Source organism: Loxodonta africana, chromosome 2 (assembly GCF_030014295.1).
Source record: "Loxodonta africana isolate mLoxAfr1 chromosome 2, mLoxAfr1.hap2, whole genome shotgun sequence".
NCBI classification, from domain to species: Eukaryota; Metazoa; Chordata; class Mammalia; order Proboscidea; family Elephantidae; genus Loxodonta; species Loxodonta africana.
In genome coordinates, this window is record NC_087343.1 from 137965789 (window position 1) to 137989451 (window position 23663).

Genomic DNA, 23663 nt, shown 5'->3' on the forward strand with positions numbered 1-23663 from the left:
TATTACATAAAAGAACACAACATTAAAACAATAAAGAGGGACTAATAAAAGTAGTCATAGATCTTTCAAATGGAAAGGAAGACAAGGTGATATAAGGAAATAAAGTTAGTTTTAAACTTAGAAAAATAGGGGTAAATATTAAGGTAACCATAAAGCAGACTAACTATTCTACTCATCAAAATAAAACACAAGAAAAAATAGAGACCCAGCAGAAACAAAATGAACAACAACAAATAAGAGGAAAAGGCAATATATAAACTACTCAGCACAAAAAATTAAGTGGGAAAGAGAAACTATTAACACACAAAAAAAGACATCAAAATGACAGCTCACTCACTCATAAAAGCTCACTCATACCTATCCATAATTACGCTGAATGAAAACAGACAAAATGCACCAATAAAGAGACAGAGAGTGGCAGAATGGATAAAAAAAACACGATCCATCTATATACTGCCTACAAGAGACACACCTTAGACTTACAGACACAAACAAATTAAAACTCAAATGATGGAAAAAAATATACCAAGCAAAAAACAATCAAAAAAGAGCAGGATAGGCAATATTAATTTCTGACAAAAGAGACTTTAAAGTTAAATCCACCACAAAGGATAAGAAAGGACACTATATAATGATTAAAGGGACAATAATCCAGAAAAATATAACCACATTAAATATTTATACATCCAATGACAGGGCTGCAAGATACATAAAACAAACTCTACCAGCATTAAAAAGTGAGATAGACAGCTCCACAATACTAGTAGAAGACTTCAACACACCACTTTCAGTGAAGGACAGTACATTCCGAAGGAAGCTCAATAAAGACATGGAAGATCTAAATGCCACAATCAACCAACTTGACATTATAGACATATACAGAACACTCCACCCAACAGCAACCAAGTATACTTTCTTTTCTAATGCACACAGAACATTCTCTAAAATAAACCACATACTAGGTCATAAAGCAAGCCTTATCAGAAACCAAAACTTTGAAATATTACAAAGCATCTTCTCTGACCATAAGGCCATAAAAGCAGAAACCAATAAAAGAAAAAGCAGGGAAAAGAAATCAAACACTTGGAAACTGAACAATACCCTGATCAAAAAAGACTGGATTATAGAAGACATTAAGGATGGAATAAAGAAATTCGGAGAATCCAATGAGAATGAAAACACTTCCTATCACAACCTTTGGGACACAGCAAAAGCAGTGATCAGAGGTCAATTTATACCAATAAATTCACACACACAAAAAGAAGAAAAGGCCAAAATCAAAGAATTATCCCTACAACTTGAACAAATAGAAAGAGAGCAACAATAGAAGCCCTCAGGCACAAGAAAAAAGCAAATACTAAAAATTAGAGAAGAGTTAAATGGAATAGAAAGAAAGAAAAATAATTGAAAGAATTAACAAGACCAAAAGCTGGTTCTTTGAAAAAACTAACAAAATTGATAAACCACTGGGCAAACCGACAAAAGAAAAACAGGAGAGGAAGCAAATAACCCGAGTAAGAAATGAGATGGGCGATATTACAACAGACCCAACCGATTTAAAAGAATCATATTGGATTACTATGAAAAATTGTACTCTAACAAATTTGAAAACCTAGAAGAAATGCATGAATGTCTAGAAACACATTACCTACCTAAACTAACACAAACAGGTAGAACAACTAAATAGACCCATAACAAAATAAGAGATTGAAAAGGTAATCAAAAAACTCCCAACAAAAAAAAGGCCTGGCCCAGATGGCTTCACTGCAGAGTTAGTTCTACCAAACTTTCAGAGAAGAGTTAACACCACTAATACTACAGGTATTTCAGAGCATAGAAAAGGACAGAATACTCCCAAACTCATTCTATGAAGCCAGCATATCCCTGATACCAAAACCAGATAAAGACACCACAAAAAAAGAAAAGTACAGACCTATATCCCTCATGAACTTAGATGCAAAAATCCTCCACAAAATTCTAGCCAAGAGAATTCAACAAAATATCAAACAAAATAATTCACTATGACCAAGTGGGATTCATACCAGGTATGCAGGGATGGTTACACATTAGAAAAAAATTAATGTAATCCATCAAACAAATAAAACAAAAGACAAGAATCACATGATTTTATCAACTGATGCAGAAATGGCATGTGACAAAGTCCAACACCCATTCATGGTAAAAAATCTCAGCAAAATACGAACAGAAGGAAAATTCCTTAACATGTTAAAGGGCATTTATACAAAGCCAACAGCGAACATCACCCTAAACGGAGAAAGTCTGAAAGCATTCCCCTTGAGATCAGAACCAGACAAGGATGCCCTTTACCACCAGTCTTATTCAACATTGTGCTGGAGGTCCTCACCCAAGCAATTAGGCTAGATAAAGAAATAAAGCGCATCCAAATTGGCAAGGAAGAAGTCAAAGTATCTCTATTTGCAGATGACATGATCTTATACACAGAAAACCCTAAAGAATCCTCAAAAAAAACTACTGAAACTAATAGTTCAGCAGAGTATCAGCATACAATATAAACATAGAAAAATCAGTTGGGATTCCTCTACACCAACAAAAAGAACATAGAAAAGGAAATCACTAAATCAATACCATTTACAGTAGCCCCCAAGAAGATAAAATACTTAGGGATAAATCTTACCAGAGGTGTAAAGGACCTATACAAAGAAAACTACAAGACACTACTGCAATAAGACAAAAGAGACCTACATAAGTGGAAAAACATTCCTTGCTCATGGATAGGAAGACTTAACATTATAAAAATTTCTATTCTACCAAAAGCCATCTACACATACGATGCAATCCTGATCCAAATTCCAATGACATTTTTTAATGAGATGGAGAAACAAATCATCGACTTCATATGGAAGGGCAACAGGCCCCGGAAAAGTAAAGCATTACTGAAAAAGAAGAACAAAGTGAGAGGCCTCACTCTACCTGATTTTAGAACCTATTATACTGCCACAGTAGTCAAAACAGCCTGGTACTGGTACAACACCAGATACATAGACCTGTAGAACAGAATTGAGAATCCAGACATAAATCCATCTATATATGAGCAGCTGATACTTGACAAAGGCCCGAAGTCAGTTAAATGGGGAAAAGACAGTCTTTTTAACACATGGTGCTGGCATAACTGGATATCCACCTGGAAAAAGATGAAACAAGACCCATACCTCACACCATGCGCAAAAATGAACTCAAAATAGATCAAAGACCTAAATATAAAATCTAAAACGATAAAGATCATGGAAGAAAAAATACGTACAATGCTAGTAGCCCTAATACATGGCAGAAACAGTATACAAAACATTACTAACAATACAGAAGAGAAACTAGATAACTGGGAGCTCCTAAAAATCAAACACTTATGCTCATCCAAAGACTTCACCAAAACAGTAAAAAGATTACCTGCAGCAGCCTGGGGAAACGTTTTTAGCTATGACATTTCTGATCAGGGTCTGATCTCTAAAATCTACATGATACTGCAAAAACTCAACTACAAAAAGACAAATAACCCATTAAAAAATGGGCAAAAGATATGAACAGACACTTCATTAAAGAAGACATTCAGGGGATGAGCAGATATGTGAGGAAATGCTCACAATCATTAGCCATTAGAGAAATGCAAATCAAAACTACAAGAAGATTCCATCTCACTCCAACAAGGCTGGCATCAATCCAAAAATCACAAAATTATAAATATTGGAGAGATTGTGGAGAGACTGGAACACTTCTACACTGCTGGTGGGAATGTAATATGATACAACCACTTTGGAAATCAATTTGGCGCTTCCTTAAAAAGCTAGAAATAGAACTAGCATATGATCCAGCAATCCCACTACTTGGAATATATCCTAGAGAAATAAGAGTGTTTACACAAACAGATATATGCACACCCATGTTCACTGAAGCACTGTTTAAAATAACAGAAAGATGGAAGCAACCAAGGTGCCCATCAACGGATGAATGGATAAATAAATTATGGCATATTCATACAATGGAATATTACGCATCGATGAAGAACAATGATGAATCCATGAATCATTTCATAACATGGAGGAATCTGGAAGGCATTTTGCTGAGTGAAATTAGTCAGTTGCAAAAGGATAAATATTGTATGAGAACACTATTATAAGAACTCGAGAAATAGTTTAAACTGAGAAGAAAGTATTATTTGATGGTTATGAGATGGGGGAAGGAGGGAGAGGGGTTTTCACTAATTAGATAGTAGATAAGAACTATTTTAGGTGAAGGGAAAGACAACACACAATACAGGAGAGGTCAGCACAACTGGACTAAACCAAAAGCAAAGAAGTTTCCTAAATAAACTGAACACTTTGAATGACAGCATAGCACAGGCGGGGGTTTGGGGACCATGGTTTCAGAGGGCATGTAAATCAACTGACATAATAAAATCTATTAAGATAGCATTCTGCATCCCACTTTGGAAAGTGGCATCTGAGGTCTTAAATGCTAGCAAGCAGCCATCTAAGATGCATCAATTGGTCTCAAAACACCTGGATCAAAGGAGAATGAAGAACACCAAAGACACAAGGTAATTATGAGCCCAAGAGACAGAAAGGGCCACATAAACCAGAGACTACATCAGCCTGAAACCAGAAAAACTAGATGGTACCCGGCTACAAAGATAACTACTCTGACAGGGAACACAACAAAGAACTAAAGGAACAGCAGAGCAATGGGATGCAGACCTCAAATTCTCGTAAAAAGACCAGACTTAATGGTCTGACTGAGACTTGAAGGGAACTTGTGGTCATGGTCCCCAGACCTTCTGTTAACCCAAGACAGGAACCATTCTCAAAGCCAACTCTTCAGACAGGGATTGGACTGGACAATGGGATAGAAAATGATGCTGGTGAAGAGTGAACTTCTTGGATCAAGTAGACACATGAGACTATGTTAGCATCGCCTGTCTGGAGGGGAGATGGGAGGGCAGGGGGTGTCAAAAGCTGGCCGAATGGACACAAAAATAGAGTGGAGGGAAGGAGACTGCTGTCTTATTAGGGGGAGAGCAATTAGAATTGTATAGCAAGGTCTGTATAAATTTTTGTATGAGAGACTGACTTGATTTGTAAACTTTCACAAAAATTAAAAAAAAAGGACTCCGACTTTAGGTGTCGAAATGGGGAGGTGCTAAAAGGGATTTCAGAAGATCTAACTTTAACTGCGGAGTGAGAAAAGACTTAAGGGAGCAAGGGAGAAGGTGACCACTTAGGAGTCTATTGTAAAAATCCAGATCAGAGAGCATGTTGGTCTGGGCCAGTGTGGTAGCAGTGGAGAAGATGAAAACTTGTCAGTCTGGAAACACTTTGAAAGTAGAGCCAACAAGGCTTTCTGATGGATTGGATATAGTGTGGAGAGAAAGAGGAGTTGATAATAACTCCAAGGCCTGGAAGCACGGAGATGTCCTCAACTGACATAGGAAATGCTGCGGTGAATTCAGTTTTGGGGCTGGGAGGACATCAGGGTTCAGTTTTGGCCAAAGTGAGATGAAGATGACTCTTCGACATCCAAGTACAGATATGGAAATATAACTGTTTGCTATACAAGTTCAGATGAGACGTTAGGGTTGGAGATATAAATTTGGGAGTTGTGGGCCTTCAAATTTCATTTAACCACAAAATTTAATAAAAACAACATGAGAGTGAATATAAATAAAAAAGAAGAAAAAAAGGAGACCAAGATCTCAGTTAAAGCATCCCAGAGTAGGAACCAGTGAAGGTAACAGAGAAAAATCATTTTGGTGGGGAAGTATGGTATCTTTGAAGCCAAGTGAAGAAAGATTATTAAACAGATTTTCAAATGCTGCTGATAGGTTAAGTAAGATTAGGGCTGAAAATTGACTGTTGAATTGAATAACATGGAGGTCATTAACAACCTCAACAAAGGCAGTTTTAGTGTAGTGGTGAGAGTATAGGTCTGACTGAAATGAGTTCAGGAAAGAATGGGAGGACATAGGTGATAGCAAATATAGACAGTTTTTAAGTTTTTTGTTTGTTTGCTTATTTGTTTGTTTGTGAAGGGAAGCTAAGAAATGGGACAGTAATTTTCCAAGAAAATGGGCTTAAGAGGTTTTTATTATTGTTATCATTACTATTATTTTGGTTTAGATTGTGTGCTAATGGAAATCATTTAGGAGAGAGTGAAAAAGAAGAGAGATAGGAGAGAATTGTCAAAAGTGATTTTCTTCAGTATATGAGAAGGAATGCGGTCTCATGCACAAATAGAATGACTAATCTTTAGCCCTTAAAAGCCTTAGTATTACTTGGGATTGAATGCTCAAGTTCAAGTTTCTCATCAGACAATGAGAGTGAGACTTTAAAAATGTAGCACTGAAGATTACACAGTTAGTATCAACCAAACCATAAAAAAACAAACCTGTTGTCATTGAGTTGATTCCGGCTCAGAGCAACTGTGATGGTTAAGGTTGTGTCAACTTGGCTGGGCCGTGATTCTCAGTGGTTTGGCATCTATGATGTAATTAGGCAGCTATGTTATGATGTACTTACCTCTACAATGATATCTGATACAATATGATCACATTCAGGATGAGATCTGCTATGAGCAGCCAATCCGTTGAAAGGCAGTGTCCTTGGGGGTGTGGCCTGCATCCAATATATGTCACTTTCTGGCAAGGCTCATGGGCATTTGCTCAGTCTGGATCCTGCATCTGGCTTCTGTTTATCTGACCTCTAGCTCTTGGAACTTAAGCTAGCAGCTTACCTGCTGATCTTGGGATTCCTCAGCAGACTGGGAACCAGAAGCCTGCTGTCTGACCTACCAATCTTGAGTCTGCCAGCCTCTGCAGCTGTGTGAGTTAGGAGAAGCCTCCAACCTGACCCACAAACTTGAGACTTCCCACTTCTACAATTGCGTGAGCCATTTCCTTGATATAAATCTCCCTTACCCCCAAGCAGGAAGAGCCAGGAGTGGAGCGTGTCATTTGGACCCAGGGTCCCTGAGTTGAGACAGTCCTAGACCAGGTGAAGATTGATGACAAGGACCTTCCCCCAAAGCCATCAAAGAGAGAAAGCCTTCCCCTGCAGCTGACGCCCTGAATTCAGATTTCTAGCCTCTTAAACTGTGAAAGAATATATTTCTGTTTGTTAAAGCCATCTACTTTCTGTTATAGCTGTACTAAATAACTAAGACAGCGACCCTATAGGATGGAATACAACTGCCCCATAAGGTTTCTAAGGCTGTAATCTTTATGGACACAGACCGCCACATCTTTCTCCTGCGGGGCAGCTGGTGATTCTAACTGCAGACCTTCCGGTTAGTAGCCGAGTGCTTAACCATTGGCCACCAGGGCTCCTAGTAGCCAACAGAGAATGCTAATTAGATTTAAGAAAGGCAAAAATGGAACAATTGTTAAGTAGCATGTACAATTACAAGGTAGTGCTACAGTAACTATATATATATATATGAAGGGTACAGAATTTCAAGTTGGGTAAAAATTGTGATGGTGTCATATTAAAGAGAAGACATAAATAAGAATAGATATGAAATATGGAACCCCGGAAGGCTGGGTTTGGTCATGACATTTTAAGTAACAGAAGGATACTATGTGACCTTTTAAGCAGAGGAGTGGCCTGAAGAAAGCAGTGCATTAAGAAGATTAATCTGGCAGAGTTTACAGAACAAACTGGCAGAGGGGGAAAGAAGAAAAATAAGAGGCAGAGAGGTTAGCTCTAGGGCTGTCAAAACATCATTTATGACGGTAAGAGGGACTAGAGAGTTGGAAATGGGAAGGGAGAAGGCAGCCAATCTGAAAGCCCCAGTTTATCAAAAACCAACAAGACTTATCAATGATTGTATGTTCTTTTTGCACCATGTTCTTTTGTTTCATAGCCCTTAACACTCCTTAATAAATATTTTTCTGTGATTATTTGAATAGTGTCTCCCCACTAGAATGCAAGTTCCAAGAGGGCAGGAACCACATATGTTTTGCCCATTATTGTGTCTATATTACCTAGCACAGTCCCCTAAATATAAAGGCTTTTTTTTTAATGAGTGAATAAGAGGAGGAGACATATCAAAGAAGCTGAGGAGGAAACAAAAGAAGAAAAAGGGAAGAGAAAAAGAGGAGAAGGCAAAGAACAAGAAAAAGGAAAAAGATTAAGTATAGGAGGTAAAAGAGGAGAAAGTGGAAATAGATGTTACATTGAATGAAAAGTTTGGGAAATGGGAGCAAATTGTGTTACTGCCAGAAACGGAGAAGCTGTTAATGGGTAATGATTTAAGAAGAGAAATATCAGGAGTCTAGGTCCATCACTTGGCTGTCTATATTAGTAAATCTCTCTGCCTCAGCTTCCTCATCTATAGAAGAATTTTAATAATCTCAAAGGGTAACCGTGAGGATTAAACGCACTGACTCAGAACAGTGCCTGGCACGTAGAGAACACTCAACAGATGTTAGTCATGATGATGATTATCGTAATCACCATCACCATGTTTCTTCATCTATAACTGGTGCCATGCCACAAATCAGTGACACCATTTTAACCTGTCCTGTCTCTACATAAATGAAAGAGGCAGGAGAAGCATAATACAGATACAGGATGAGACAAAGAGTCCTTCGTTATGGTCAAGGCTGCCACTGAACTCACTCGGGAAACAATTACAGCTCAACCTTGGCCAATTCCTTCATCCCTTCCTGACTTTCTCTCCTTTTTCCCAAATCCTAAAATATATGTATGTACCCAAATTCCTTGAAAATTTTCACTTCAGTATTATTTCATTGTGATAATGGAAAACAAGATGGAGAAGTAGTGGATGGAAATAGGAAAGTATATTTTAAAAGTTGGTTTAGTCAAGGGATGGAGAATGAGTAAAGATAAGCAAAAAAAGATATATTAAAACAAGATAAGAGAGTAGACTAGAAAAGATATAAAATAAATCTAAACATAAAGAAAATCTTCACAACTAAACCAATAAGCAACATTATGATAACTGGAGAGAAAATTGAAGTTGTCAAGGATTTCATTCTACTTGAATAAACAACAGACACCCATGGAAGCAGCAGTCAAGAAACCAAATGACATGCTGCATTAGGCAAATCTGCTTCCAAAGGCTTTGTTAAAGTTCTAAAAACAAAGACTTCGCTTCGGTGACTATGGTGTGCCTGACCCAAGACATGATATTTTCAATCATCTCATCTGCATGTGAAAGCTGGACAATGAAAAAAGATGACAGAAGAAGAATTGACACTTTTAATCGTGGTATTGTCAAAGAACACTGAATATACTGTGGACTGACAGAAGAACAAACAAATCAGCCTTAGAAGGAATAAACCTGAAATGTTCCTTAGAAGTGAAGATGGCCAGACTTCATCTTGTTTAGTTTGAACATGTCATTAGGAAAGACTAATCTCTCGAGAAGGACATCATGTTTGGTAGAGTGTCAGGGAAAATGAGGAAAAATGCTCAATGAGATGGACTGACCTTAACGATGGTCTCAAACATATCAAAGATCGTAGGCTGGGCAATGTTTCTTTCTGTTATGCATAAGGCCATCATGAACCGTAGCCAACACAATGAAACTAACAACAACAACCTGATGTTTATTGAATAAACACTGAATAAAAACATACGAAAAAGAGTAAAGAAAGCAACATTAAGTAATGCGGAACAAAAGGGAAGAGCTATAAGCAGTAGTTCTCTACCAGGGGCAACTGTGCCCCTAAGGGGACATTTGGAAATATCTGGAAACATTTTTGGTTGTCCCACTGACATTTTTCCTTGCTAACAGCATCAGTTAGATATCATCAATTATTATCTGGGTAGAATCCAGGGATGCACAACAATGTACAGGTCAGCCCCCCCAAAAATAATTACCCAGCCCAAAATGTCGATAGTCCTGATGTTGAGAAGCCTTGAGCTAGAGATTAAAGATAAAGAGAAATGGATGGAAGCAGATCAAGTTCAGCCACTCTTCTGCTCAAAACCTTCCAAAGGCTCCCCGTTTTACTTTGAGTATAAGTCAAATCCTTCTGACAAAATCTCCCCATGCCCCTCTGGCTGTATCTACTACTACTCTTCCCCCTGTTTAGACACTGCTGCTGTACTGGCCTCCTTGCTCTTCTGCAAATATACAGGATACTTACCCACCATAGGACCCTTGGACTGTCTATTCTTGCAACTGGATATGTGCTCCCCTTGATACTAATAAGGAGGTCTGATGGTACAATGGTTAAGCACTCAGTTGCTATCAAAAAGTTGATGGTTGGAACTCACCAGCACTCCCTGGGATAAAAGACTTGGCAATTTGCTCCCGCAAAGAGTACATCATTTGAAACCCTATGGGGCAGCTCTACTCTGCTGTATAGGGTCATTACAAGTCGCCATCAACTCGACAGCACAAAACAACAACAGATACCTATACAGCAGCTTACTCCTTCATCTTCAACCTTTTCCTCCAATGACACTATGCCACTTCTCAGCAAGGCCTAATCTGCATCACCCTATTTAAAATCACTCCTCCTCCCATCACTGCTCATTCCTTTATAATCAGCTATTATTTCATAGCACTTGTCACATTCTAATTGATATATTTTGGTATTTATCATGCTGATCTGTCTTCCCTACACCCTGCGCACCTGGAATGTAAGGGCCATGAAGAAATTGTGTGTTTCATTCTCCCCTATAGTACCTAAAACTAAGATAATGCCTGGCATCCCCAACCAGAAAAGACAGTTACCATCAAGTCAATTCCTATTCATGGCAACCCCACGTGTGACATGTAGAACTATGCACCACAAGGTTTTCAATAGCTGATTTTTTTTTTTTTTTTTTAGAAAAAAGATTACCAGGCCTTTTCTATGAGGCGCCTTTGGGAGGACTCAAACTCTAACCTTTTGTTTAGCAGCTCAGCTCATTAACTGTTTGCATCACTCATGATTCCTGTCTGGCATACAGTAGGTGCTAATTAAGTATTTGTTGAATAAATTAATAAAGAGGCTCAGAAAAATTCAAATAACAAAAACAATAATGAAAAATATGCATACAGTGGTCACTTTGTACATGGAATAATATTGTAATTTTATTATCATCATCATCATTTCAAGGAGGAAATTAAAGAAGAGAGAGATTAAGTAATATGCCCAATATAACACAGCTAGTTGGTGGCATTTTACTCGGATCCCTAATCAATACTTATAGAAACGGCAGTCAAGATATCAAAGGACTCATTGCATTAGAAAAATCTGTTGCAAAAGACCTCTTTAAAGTGTTAAAAAGCAAAGATGTCTCTTTGAAGGCTAAGGTGCACCTGACCAAAGCCATGGTGTTTTCAATCACCTAATATGCAAGTGGAAGCTAGACAATGAATAAAGAAGACTAAAGAAGAATTGACACCTTTGAATTACGGTGTTTGCAAAGAATACTGAATATACCATGAATTTCCAAAACAATGAACAAATATGTCTTGGAAGAAGTATAAACAGAATGCTCCTTAGAAGCAAGGATGGCAAGATTTCATCTCACATACTCTGGACCTGTTATCAGGAGGCACCAGTCCCTGGAGAAGGACATCATGCTTGGTAAAGTGGAGGGTCAGTGAAAAAGAAGACCCTCAATGAGATAGATTGACACAGTGGCTGCAACAATGGGCTCAAGGATAACAACAATTGTGAGGATGGTGCAAGAACGGGTAGTGATTCTTTCTGTGTACATAGGGTCATTATGAATCAGAAATGACTCCACCACACCTAAAAACAACAAGTTAGTGGCAGAGCTGGAATTGGAATCAAAGCATTTGGATCTTAACCTTCTACACTATGCTGCCTTACTGTAAAACTCAGCCTAAAAATTCTCCTATGGTTAAAAAAAAGAGATAATTCCAAAAACACTAAACTATGCAATAAAGGAATAATCAGACTTTATTCTACATAGGATTAAATACAAATAAACTTAGCTCTTATGTTTGGACTTTATAATTATGAAGTATTTTCAATTAATTATGAATTTGCTATAGTGTTATCACTATAATCAAAAGAAAATAGTTGTCTTTTGCAAATCTGTTATATTTTCGTCAGATAGCTTATTCAAATTAAATTAAAACTACAAATCATACATCTGTAAAATACTGATCGTCTTAAAGTATGTAAAACATTAACGTCTTATTTTAACAAATTTTAAAGAGAACAGTAACTCATTTGCTGACTGTTTTCAAATGTATTCCCATTTCTTTGACAACAAAGGTTGTCCTTGGGAGAGACTGGTTTCATAAAAGTAACTTCTGGTATTAGTAATATGTGTTGAAATTTTAGAATATATTAAAATATCCCTAAGAATAATATTCTACGGTGGAATAAGAAAACAACAGATGTTTGAATTTGAAAGGCTTGTTCTCACTTCCCCAAACTACACTGTATCATTACAGGAATTACTACACATCTTATTAAGCAGAGTTTAGAATGTATTAAGTAGAGAAAAATCAATTAATATAGATAGAAAGATTAATGTTTCTTCCATCTTTGTATTCTATATGTAACTGGTACAGCCCTTTACACATTCTACATGGCTGTAGAGTAACCTATCACACCCTACTAGAGGTGATATTGACTCTACTAGAGATGGAAGTTCCTCAAGGGTATATCCTTATTATTCATTCTTCACAGTCTTCAGTACCATGTCTTACTCATATCAATAATTAAATAAACCTTTATTAAGTAAATTTCATGAATTAATGTCACACAGAAGAACTCAGGAAAATAACTGAACAAAGCAAAGCGAATGTAGCCCTGGAATCATTTCTAAGAAGAGAAAACACAATTTACAATGACCTCTGGAAAGAGTGTGTCCTTCTTTGTTGTGATATATTCTGGCACACATCATAAGAAACAATGAATGAAACAATTAAGCTTGAGACACATGACCATTCTACAGATTTTAGGAAGAATGTCACACACACATATATTTTCTGTTTTGAGATTATGTCTACCAGAGTCCCTCTAAGAGAAGGAAATTACTGATAAGCTGCCCATTTGCTCCGCCCAAAAAACTTGTTGTCGTCAAGTTGATTCTGACTCATAGTGACCCTACCCAACAGAGCAGAACTGCCCCATCGGGCTTCCAAGGGGCAACTGAAGGATTTGAACTGCCGACCTTTTGGTTAGCAGCAGAGCTCTTGAACCACTGTGCCACTAGTGCTCAGTAGAATAAAAAACCATTAGATTATAGCCATCGATATTTCTTTTTTTTTTTTTTTTTCTTTCTATACAGCCAGGACAAGTGATTGGGTCTCAACCAATTAGCTGAAAATTAAGTTAAAAAAAAAAAAAAAAGGAAGCAATCATTTGTTTTGTCTCTTCACCTGGTCAATCCCACCCACCCAAGATTCCCTCAACGTGTACAAAACTTTATGTTTATATGAGCTTGTGTTACAGGTGAAACGTCTACAACTTTTATCATATTCTCAAAGGGGCCTGTGACACAGGTAAAAAATAATAATAAGAGCCACAGATGCTAGAAGGCTATTGGTTTGGCCAATATTTTTTAACCAGGTATTTGTCTGTCACAGAACCATATATTTGAAACTTGGGATGAGAACTGATGTTCTGAAAGGGACAATACACATCTGTTAGCTTTTCTGGCACTAGAGAAGAGAATCTGTTAAAAGTCATCAAATTTGCTTTCCCAGTTGTGGCATATGTTATCCGTAGTTTAAAGTCTATTTATGGCATGTCAAATACCATAATAACTGACTGAATGGGCATGGGTATGTAATCTGACTCACTTTGATTATTCTACAAGTAAACATTTATCTTAAATATCAAAACATCAAAGCAGAAGGAGGGAAAATAAAGATCATAAATATAAGTTCTGTCCTACCAATGTCAATATTTCCTACCAGACCATGGGCTCTGGGAGCTAATTCCTTTGGAATCTCCATGTCCTCCCTTCCATGCCTAGAGAAAAAATAGCTAACTCTACGTAAGGCAGCATCTGTCCAGAGCTGACAGACCACCTTGTAAGCTTACTTTGATTTGGCCTCTAATCTGATATGTCTTCTTATTTTCTCATTTAAATTAATAGTACTTTTTGGCTCTTGCTTATAGCTGAAATACTGCTGAATTGGGTCCCCAGGTCCTATAGGAAATCTTAATTCAGAGTGGTTCTTCCTAATGAACTTTCAATATTATAAAAATATTTCTGTCCATATTAAACTGGGAGAAAAACGTGAAACAAACAGAATTTTAGAATAAGGCCATTTTTTGTACTCCTTTTATATGGGGGAGGGGGTGGTTTACAACCAACAGCACTAAATTTAATATAAGCAATCTAATGATAAAATATGTGTGACACCATTATCCAGTTCACTAATTTTATGCTTGGTAAAGAATTCAACAAGCTCCTCTATTCATCAGTCATAACAAAAAGTGAAACAGCTGCCAACCCCCAAACATCTCAGAAAACTTAAGGATAGTGCCTCCTGTGTAAGGTAACTGTATAACAACGAAAGATAATAAAAGTACTCCAAATTATTGTTATCCGTTTGAAATAACTGCATTCAATCCTAGATATCAGCAAGCATCCATATTAGTTGTTCCTTATGTTCTAAGTCATAATACAAACAGCTACATAACATTTTTATTAACACCTTTGTTGAAGACTAAATAGGTTAAACATACTTCATAAAACCATTGCCATTAAGGAAATTACAACTCATAGCGACACTGTAGGACAGATAGGATGGTCCCATAGGGTTTCCGAGGAATGGCTGGTTGATGGTTGGCAGCCATAACTCTTAACCACTGTGCCACCAGAGCTCCAAATGTAATTCATAACAGCATTTATTTACTCGTGAGATGCAATTTGCAAGGTTTAATTTACTTATTTAATTTTGCCTCATTTCTGCTGCCTGAAGTTAAGTGCAACCCATTAAAAAAAAAGATGACTATTACCACGTAGCTATAATAAACTACACAGGAAGCTTTAAATTCACTTGAAATTAAAGAGAGTAAAATTTTGTAAAAACTATCTGGAAAACAATATGGCAAATAGATCATGAACTTTAAAACTTTCACATCCTTTGACTTATAGGAAAACGTAAAAAAAGAAAAAAAAAGTTTTTGGAAAAGCAATAGAGCTTTGTGGTTAAATGCCTGGTACTAATGCCCCACGTCCCCACTTACGAATCGAGCAGGTGACATAACCTCTCCAGCCTCTGTTTCCTTATTTGTAAAATGGGATAACAATAATACTATCTTCATATGTCTGTTTTAAAGCTTAGAAAATTTAACATTCAGAAGTACATCGGCAGAGTAAGACACATCTGTGTAAGCTACTATTTATGATTGCCAAACTGTTCTTTTCAGTGATATTTAGTAAGCAAAAAAACTTGGAAATAAATAGAGTGTCCAATATTAAGGGAAGATTAAAGTAACTTATAGCAGATCCATGGGTTGGTTATAATATAATATTATTCAAGAAAGCAGAAAACAAAATTGCATATGATTTCATAATTTTATATGAATTTCATCTATGGTAAAATGTGCACAGGGAAAGACTGGAAGGAGGAAATAAAGCAAAACATTTACCTACTTGTGTGGTATTAAGAACCGTTTTCATTTTCTTCTTTATACTTATTTTAGATTTTTCCAATCTTTCTATAATATTCATACACTGTATTACTTCTGAAATCAGAAAAAGGAAACTTGTTCTTTTAAAATACAGTACCCTCTGTTGTTCATTAACCTTGCATTTGCAGCGAAGTCTGTTATGCACATTTCAGTCAGAAATGAATCAGCGGTCTGTTCGATCTAATCAACTTGAATATTGCTCCCTGATTCTTAAAAACTGCCTATGAAATTTTTCATGAACTAGCTCTATAGAAGTTTCTGTAGTTTAATTTGTTTGGGAAATGTGTTATATTCAAGCTTGCATTTCTCTATCTTTCCCTATATTTTGATTTAAGTACCTATGATCCTCAGAGCAGCAAGGGTGGAAAAAACATAATCCAGGTAACAATGAAACCCTCTACATTGGTTTTATTATCTATTACTTCACTGTTGCCTGAAGCACACTGTCTATTACTTTAAGACTGCTTGAATTTCTTATCAGCTAATTCTCTGAGTCTAGAAGAGTTTACTGGGTTCAAAATAGAGGAATAGTGAAAGATAGTTATTGGCTATCTCTATTTTCTCAGAATCATTCTTCTCTTTCAATAACATATTAAGGCATCATGCTTTAAAAAAAAAAGAAAAATTAAAAAGCATTTTAGCATTTGTTAAAAGTACCTCAATTTGCGGAAGTGAGCTTATTGTATTGAGTGGTAAAAGTATAGCTATTGCAACAAACGAATAAACCGTTAAATTCCATTCATTCACCACTTTAAAACTCTGGAAATATTCCAGAGATGATTCTCTATAATTTGTTCTAGTTAAGGAGTTTTATATGTATGGACTCATTCACCAAAAAATATTCGGCAGGATTTCCCAGAGCAATAAACTACAGAAATTCAAACGGATAAGTCATTTAAAAAGAGGAAAATACTTAAAAAAAAAAAAAATTTGCTTTTATATTTTCATCATCCCCAAGTAGGATCATATTCTGTTGCTTTTAAAACTCAGCATATTAAAGTTTAATTTATTTTGGAGACCTGGTGGGTGCAGCCATTAAGCACTCAGCTGCTAACCGAAAAGTCTGCTAACCTATAGGTCTGTGGTTCAAACCCACCAGCCACTCAGTGGGCGAAACATGTGGCAGTCTACTTCCGTAAAGACTGCAGCCTTGGAAACCCTATGGGGCAGTTCTACTCTCTCACACAGCATCACTATGAGTCGGAATCTACTTGACAGCAATAGATATCAAGTATATGACTCTTATGGTTGATTTCTGTCCCATAAAAGGCATGCTTAAGTCCTAACTCCCAGTAGCTGTGAATGTGACCTTATTGGAAATAGGGCCTTTGAAGGTGTAATTAGTTAACATGAAGTCATACTGGACTAGGGTAGGCCTTAATCAATATGACTGGTGTCCTTATTAAGAAGAGAAGATGAGAAAGAGAGGGAAGATGGCCATGTGAAAACAGAGGCAGAAATTGGAGTTATGGTTCCGTGAGCCAAGGAACACCGGTGGCTACCAGAAGCTAGAAAAGGAGGATCTTCTCCTAGAGACTTGGAAACAGCAAGTTCTTGCCTACATCCGGACCTCCTTCTTCCAGTCTCCAGAACTGTAAGAGAATAAATTTCTGTTGTTTTAAGATATTCACTTTGAGAAATTTTGTTACAGCAGTCCTAGAAAACTAATACAATGAGGACGTGCTTTCCCGCCATGGACACCAGCCATTCAGTGATTGAGGGCACTGACAACTCATTAACTGGTTCCTTCGTGAAAGTTAACCAAAACCAAACCAAACTCATTGCTGTGGAGTCGATTCTGACTCATAGCAACCCCACAGGGCAGAGCAGAACTGCCCCACAGGGCTTCTAAGCAGAGGCTGGTGGATTCAAATTGCTGACATTTTGGTTAGCAGCTGAGCTCTGAGCCACTGTGCCACCAGGGCTACTCGTGAGAGTTATGTCTACTCAACCTCATTTAAGCAAGAAAGGCCCAGCAATCTGCTTCTGAAAGATCACAGCCTTGAAAACCCTACAAAGCAGTTCTACTCTGCCCACATGTAGTTGTCATGAGTCAGAACTGACTTGACAGCAATGCATTTGGTTTTATCAGTAAAGTTGAAGTTGCACGTACTCTTGACCCATGAATTTCAGCAATTCCACTCCTGGGATGGCCTTGAAGAAACTCGTAATCCCATGCTTAAGAGTTTCTGTTCAGAAATGCAGGATTGTGTGTAATATCAGAAAACTGAAAACAGCCCAAATGTTAATCATCAGGAAAATGGAGAAATAAATGTGGAATACAGCAGAATATCACTCATCAGTAAAAAATAAAATAAAAATATTAAAAGCATCCATTGAAGTTGGTTAACCCATATAGTTTTCTTGTTACTTAAATTCATAAAATGAAACATTATGAAAAAAAGGTCAAGGTTCTCATCCATCTAACTGAAAGAGAATCCAGCTAAAAAAAAAAAAAGCAGCAATAAATTTTGTTTCCAAATAAAAGGCTGTTTATTACAGATTTCAATCTCTCTCTAACCAACAAGAGCTGTGATCTCATATTGTCACCAACATTTGAAACAAGACAGTTTACCAGAGAATTCTTCATTTAAAAAAAAAAAAGAGAGAGATTATTCGAGAACTATTTTTAAAAAGCAACATCTCTTTTTTCTACATTTCTTGGTAAAAATGGATCACCCCAAACCTTCTATACCAGGCATGGTTAATTTTATCCCTAAAACTCTGGAGTTTTATCACGACTTCCCCCTCCCTCCCCCTTTCTGGATGTGTAGAAAAAAGTAAGATAGGATAATCTTATATTACGATGCTATTTCCTATTAATTCTTTCCCCCCTCTGCCTCTTCAAATCTTATTCACATTTCAAAGGGAGATTCAAAAGTCCTCCTTGTGACTCTCCATTCCCCTAAAGGACTTAGCCTTCATGGAAATCTGCCATACTTAGTTATATGGATATAGAGGTATATAGATTTAGTTATACTGACATATGGTCTATCATATGTGACATTGATCCATTTGTGTTAATCATGACTATCTGAATAAATTTTAAGTTTCATAAAATTCATATCTTACCACCTTTTTAAACTTCTGCTCTCCTCACCAAAGGCTTACCATACCACTAAGTATAGTAAATAATGGTTTATATAAATTAATATATGCTCATTCTTATTCTCAATTCTGTTTTCTCTTACCACACGGATTTAGATCTCAGTGAGAGTGACATTAAAAGCAGTAATGCCTTTTTATTTATACCACTGGTATTGAAAGACAGGATAAATGCCTCCCAAACCAAGCTTTTGAGCTCACCGAGACCAGAAACTACAACTTACTCTTCTTGGTAACAATAAAAAGATGGTATAGTACTTGGCACAAAGTTGGTGCTGAACAAACATGCTGAATTATATGCAAGGCTTTTCTACTACAGTATAAAGAATGATGAGGCCCATATTATTCTGAAAAGTGAAGTTAGTTGAGCTTCTATTAAATTCTGAAGGCAGAATAAAACTGCCCTTCAATTTTCTAGGAATCCTGTTCCTCCTCTTCCAATATCTAGACCTTCGACCTTCTCTAATCCTTTCATTCTCAGTGGAGAGAGTGCTAAAGCAGATGCTTTCCAAATTTAAACTAATGCTTAACCCTAAATAACCAATCAGAAAAAGATACTCATAATGTCACCTTTTCTTGCTGGACAGACTAGGGTTTTGTCAGTAATTATTAAAAGGATACCAGCTGTTATGTTTGAATCTACCTGAATTTCCAGATGACTAAAATCCAGAAAGCTTCTACAAAGAAAAACAATTTCAAAATAACCCCAAATGAAAGTCCAATATTCTTGGCACATTGTTTATCCAAGATAAAGAACAGAATATTCAAAAAATAGTACTTCATTTTCTTTAGAATGAAAAAGCAGAAAAGAAAAACAAATACCATATGGTAACTGACATAGTGATCTTGCCATAATCACTTTTTTCTTTTTAATTTCTGTTTTGAGTTAGTAACAGCTCTCAGCTAATTTATATAGAAATATATTATGGCCTAAAAGCATGTCATTGCCAATAAAGAAATTAGAGTTCTAAATATAACAGTTTATATTTAATATTTAATATGTACAATTATAAACTGTCAGGATATGAATGTGACAACTAATGGATTAAATAGCAACATTTATATTCACAAGTCATAGGTGTATAGATCATCAAGCTTTGTAATTTATAAAGTATTCTGTTACTCCCTCATTCAAAGCTACATCAAAGACATGCTCAGTCACATATGTAGTATTATCTTAAAAAAGACAAATGCTGGACAACTTCAAGATGTCATAGGTTAAACATGTGCTACAAATATTTTGTTCTCAAAATAACTCTAGTTCAGATTATAGAAATGGCCAACGTTTTGAGATTCATAGTATATTCAATTCCAGGCGCAAACTCAGTATGATGATACCCACACAAAAGTTAATTAACCTTCTCATCACATCATTTATCATTCATAAATTTCAGTCTTACACTGAGATTACTACCTAAACAAGCATTGGTAGCCAATCAAAGGTTCCAAAGCATCAAGTCAAAATTTTCTCTCTAGATCCCGTTTACTAGAAGGCAGATCTTTTCATCTTCTTGGTTGCCTGTTATCTATGCTTTTCTATTCCTTTTACAAGATACTTGACTTTTTTTTCCCCCATAAAAAATCCTCTAGTAAATGAGACATGGATAGAAAGAGTGAAAGGGTGAGAGGGAGAGCCACTGACTCCCAGATTTACATCTTTGTGATTCCAACCAAGAGCAGCAGGGGGGTTAAAAGTTTCACTACAGAGGGACCTGATCTCTAGATGTCTACAGTATGATGTTGCAAAGCAGAACAAATGGCATGTGCAGTTTCTCATCATTTATTCTATCCAAAATAAGGAGTCGAATTACACATCATAACATAAGGAAGTATGTGTCCAAAGAGGAAGAAGCTTATTGAGGACATTTCTCTTAATCTCAACCTCTGAAGTCGGTAAACATATGACTCTCCTGCAGGTTTTCCACATTCCCCACCACCTTAGAAACCCAACAACTATATGGCACAATCCTACCAAAAGGACATGCTCAAATATGTTTTTTTTTAATAGTCCATAATGTTTCAGATGAAAACAGCTTCTCAAAGATGTCAAGTAAAGGAATAACAAAGAGGAACTGCATCTTTAGACTTGAATTTCAAAGCCTAACCCTTCCAACTGTTAACCAGTTGTGTAGCAGTGATCCTAGAGAAACCCTGCAAATACAGACAAGTTTTTTTCCCCGCATCTCTATGAACCAGCACTCTCAGGACCTCAGTAGTAATTACATTCTGTCTGCGGAGCAACCTAAAGGAATGACATTTGCCACCAGCAGACCGAACCTTGCAGACGAATAGGGCATTTTAACAGACTTGCATTTAAGTAACAAATGTTGAGTTCAGTTCACAGAGGTAATGAGGGGTTGGGGTACTCTTTACTCATATCTGCACTGGAAATTGGAAGAGAATGTTAATCTCTAGAGGCCAGACATCCAAATAACCCTCAATCTCCTCTCCATTGGCCTTAGAAACAGTATTACAATTTTGAATCTTGACTATGTTCCATCCCTTCCCTTCACCTGTGGCCACCACCACGTTTGAAATTACAATCTTAGTTCTCGTCCATCTGGGGGTACAAGACTTCTCACAGAGAACCACACCTGGCACCGGTTCGGTAGCGGAACATCGCGCGCCGGGCTCGGCCACCAGCTCCGCGGCGCCACCAGCTGCCAGCCGGTCTCGCGGGGAACCCCACCCCATCCAGCCGGGCCCCTGCCTTCTCCCGGAACCGCCGCCCGAGTTAAACTGCCTCAGCCCGGCCACTGGCTCTTCTTTCCATCCGAATCACCGGGAAACACGGGATTACTGGGGGCTGGGAAACTGTCCCAGTTCCAAAGAGCCAGGACTCAAGTGGCAAGACCCAGGGAGCGCGCACGACACACACACGCACACACCCGCGCTGGCGTGCCCCTCTCCCCAGGTTCAATGCCAAGTGGAGACAGGATGGAAGGAAGGAAGGAGGTGGGGTGGCGAGAAGACTCGGAGTTGCTTGGAGCCTCGTGCGGAGGGGGTAAGGGATGCTTCAGGAACTGCTAAAGTGAGAAAGTCCCAGACCAGCGCCACATCCCGAGGGCTGGGCTCTCCTGTCAGCAGGCTGTGTCGCCTTCCTTCCTGCGAGGCTCCGGAGTTGGGAGGGAAGCCGGAGCTGAGCTTCCCAGGCTGCCCTCCTCGGCCTGGCTCGGGGCCCGGAACCCGGCCCCCCTTCAGCCCCAGGTTGGGGAGACTGCCAGGCAAAGAGCGGACTTGCCAAAGGGCTCAGGGGGAGCAGAAGGCAGGAGAGGAGCATCGTGCAAGCTCCAGCCGGGCTGCTCATTTCTTCCTTTTCAGACACACCCCCAGTTACCCAACACACACACACACACACACACACACACACACACACACACACACACACTACACACAGACGTGCGCGCCTTCACCCCTTCCACTACGCCCAGGTCAATCGATTAAAACACTAGTTGATTTCTTCCAGATTAAAAAAAGAAAGTGCAACAACTCTTCTCAGGAGTCGCCAGGGCAAAGAAAGTCCGTGTGCAGTCGTCTTTCCATAGTTTCCCAGGAGTTTAGAAATCTGGAGGTCCCCAGCGAAAATGGGACCCGGGAACCGCGAGGGGACGATGGGCGCCGAACTCCCTCCCCATCCCAGCGCCTCTCACCTCCTTAAGTTCCTTGGCCACGTCCTTCAGGTCGCCCAGGACTAATTCCAGATCCTCCACGATGATCTTGATCTGTTCCTTCACCTTGGTTTTGGAGGCTGCGGGCGGCCCCTCGGCTGGAGAGGACGAGGAGGGGTTCCCCTTGGACTTGGCTGACATTCTTTGGGGGCAAGAGAGGCAGGTCAGGACAGGCAGGCGAGCGAAGGCTCCTGCACGCCCCCGTCCCTGGCGCTGCTGCTGCCGCTGCCGTCCCAGTACCCCCACATCTTGGGCGATCCCTGGGCAGCGGCGGGTGCCTGCGCTCCGCGCTCGGCCCGGCGGCCGCACTGTGGTGCTGCCATCAACTCCCCGAGACGCGGCGCTCGGCGCGGGGCTGCAGACCGGAGAGCAGCGCGCCTGCGCCTCCTCCCGCCGCCGCCGCCGCCGCCGCCCGCCGCTCTCGCGCACACACGCGCTTGCTCATCCATGAGCCTGCGGAAAGGAGCGCCTGGCCGCCGCGTGAAGGGCTGTCCGCTGCAGCCGCGGCGGCGCACACCTCTTGGATCTCTCCCCAGGCCACCTTGGCGTCAAGAAGCAGGGAGATAAGTTTATGTCCTGCCCGCCCTCTCGTCCTGGTCCTGATGTCCCCCTGTCATCACAGCTTGCTCTAAGTCTTCCTACATCTAGCCAGAATTTCTTCTGCCTCACCAGCTAGCTGAGACCTGGATACCTACCACTCTTTCTGATGGATTTAGAAAGAAACAAAAATAGGATCAGGAGTTGGATTTAGGGTCAGTAACCAAAAAGCCAAATCCATTGCCGTGGTGCGGATCCCTATAGCGACCCTATAGGACAGAGTAGTACTTCCCCCACAGGGTTCCCGAGAATGTAATCTTTATGGAAGCACACTGCCGCATCTTTCTCCCGCTGAGCAGCCGGTGGGTTTCTAACGCAGACTTTTTGCTTGGCAGCTGCCTATCGCTTTAACCACTACGCCACCAGGTCTCCTAGCGTCAGTAAATGCCCCTAAATGTTTAGCCAGGGCTAAATGATGTCCAGAAGACCTCCAGTCATTCCCCCAGTGACCTAGGAGAGTAGTAAGACGTGTTCTTACTTTCGCAAAAAAATAAAATATATATACATATTGCAAAATAAATAAATAAATAAATAAAATATATATACATATATCTGGAAACCCTGGTGGTGTAGTGGTTAAGCGCTACGGCTGCTACCCAAGAGGTCGAAAGTTTGAATCCGCCAGGTGCTCCTTGGAAACTATGGGGCAGTTCTACCCTGTCCTGTAGGGT

The 23663-nt window shown here is 39.0% G+C and overlaps 1 protein-coding gene across 1 annotated transcript in view; it reads right to left on the reverse strand.

The window, feature by feature from the left end:
• Window positions 1-22536, reverse strand: part of PRR16 (proline rich 16) — a 246020-nt gene extending 223484 nt beyond the window's left edge. The window contains exon 1 of the mRNA XM_010590448.3: window positions 22378-22536. Within this exon, the coding sequence (XP_010588750.2) occupies window positions 22378-22536 (159 nt within the window). The remainder of the gene's footprint in view (window positions 1-22377) is intronic.
• Between the last annotated feature and the right edge of the window lie 1127 nt (window positions 22537-23663).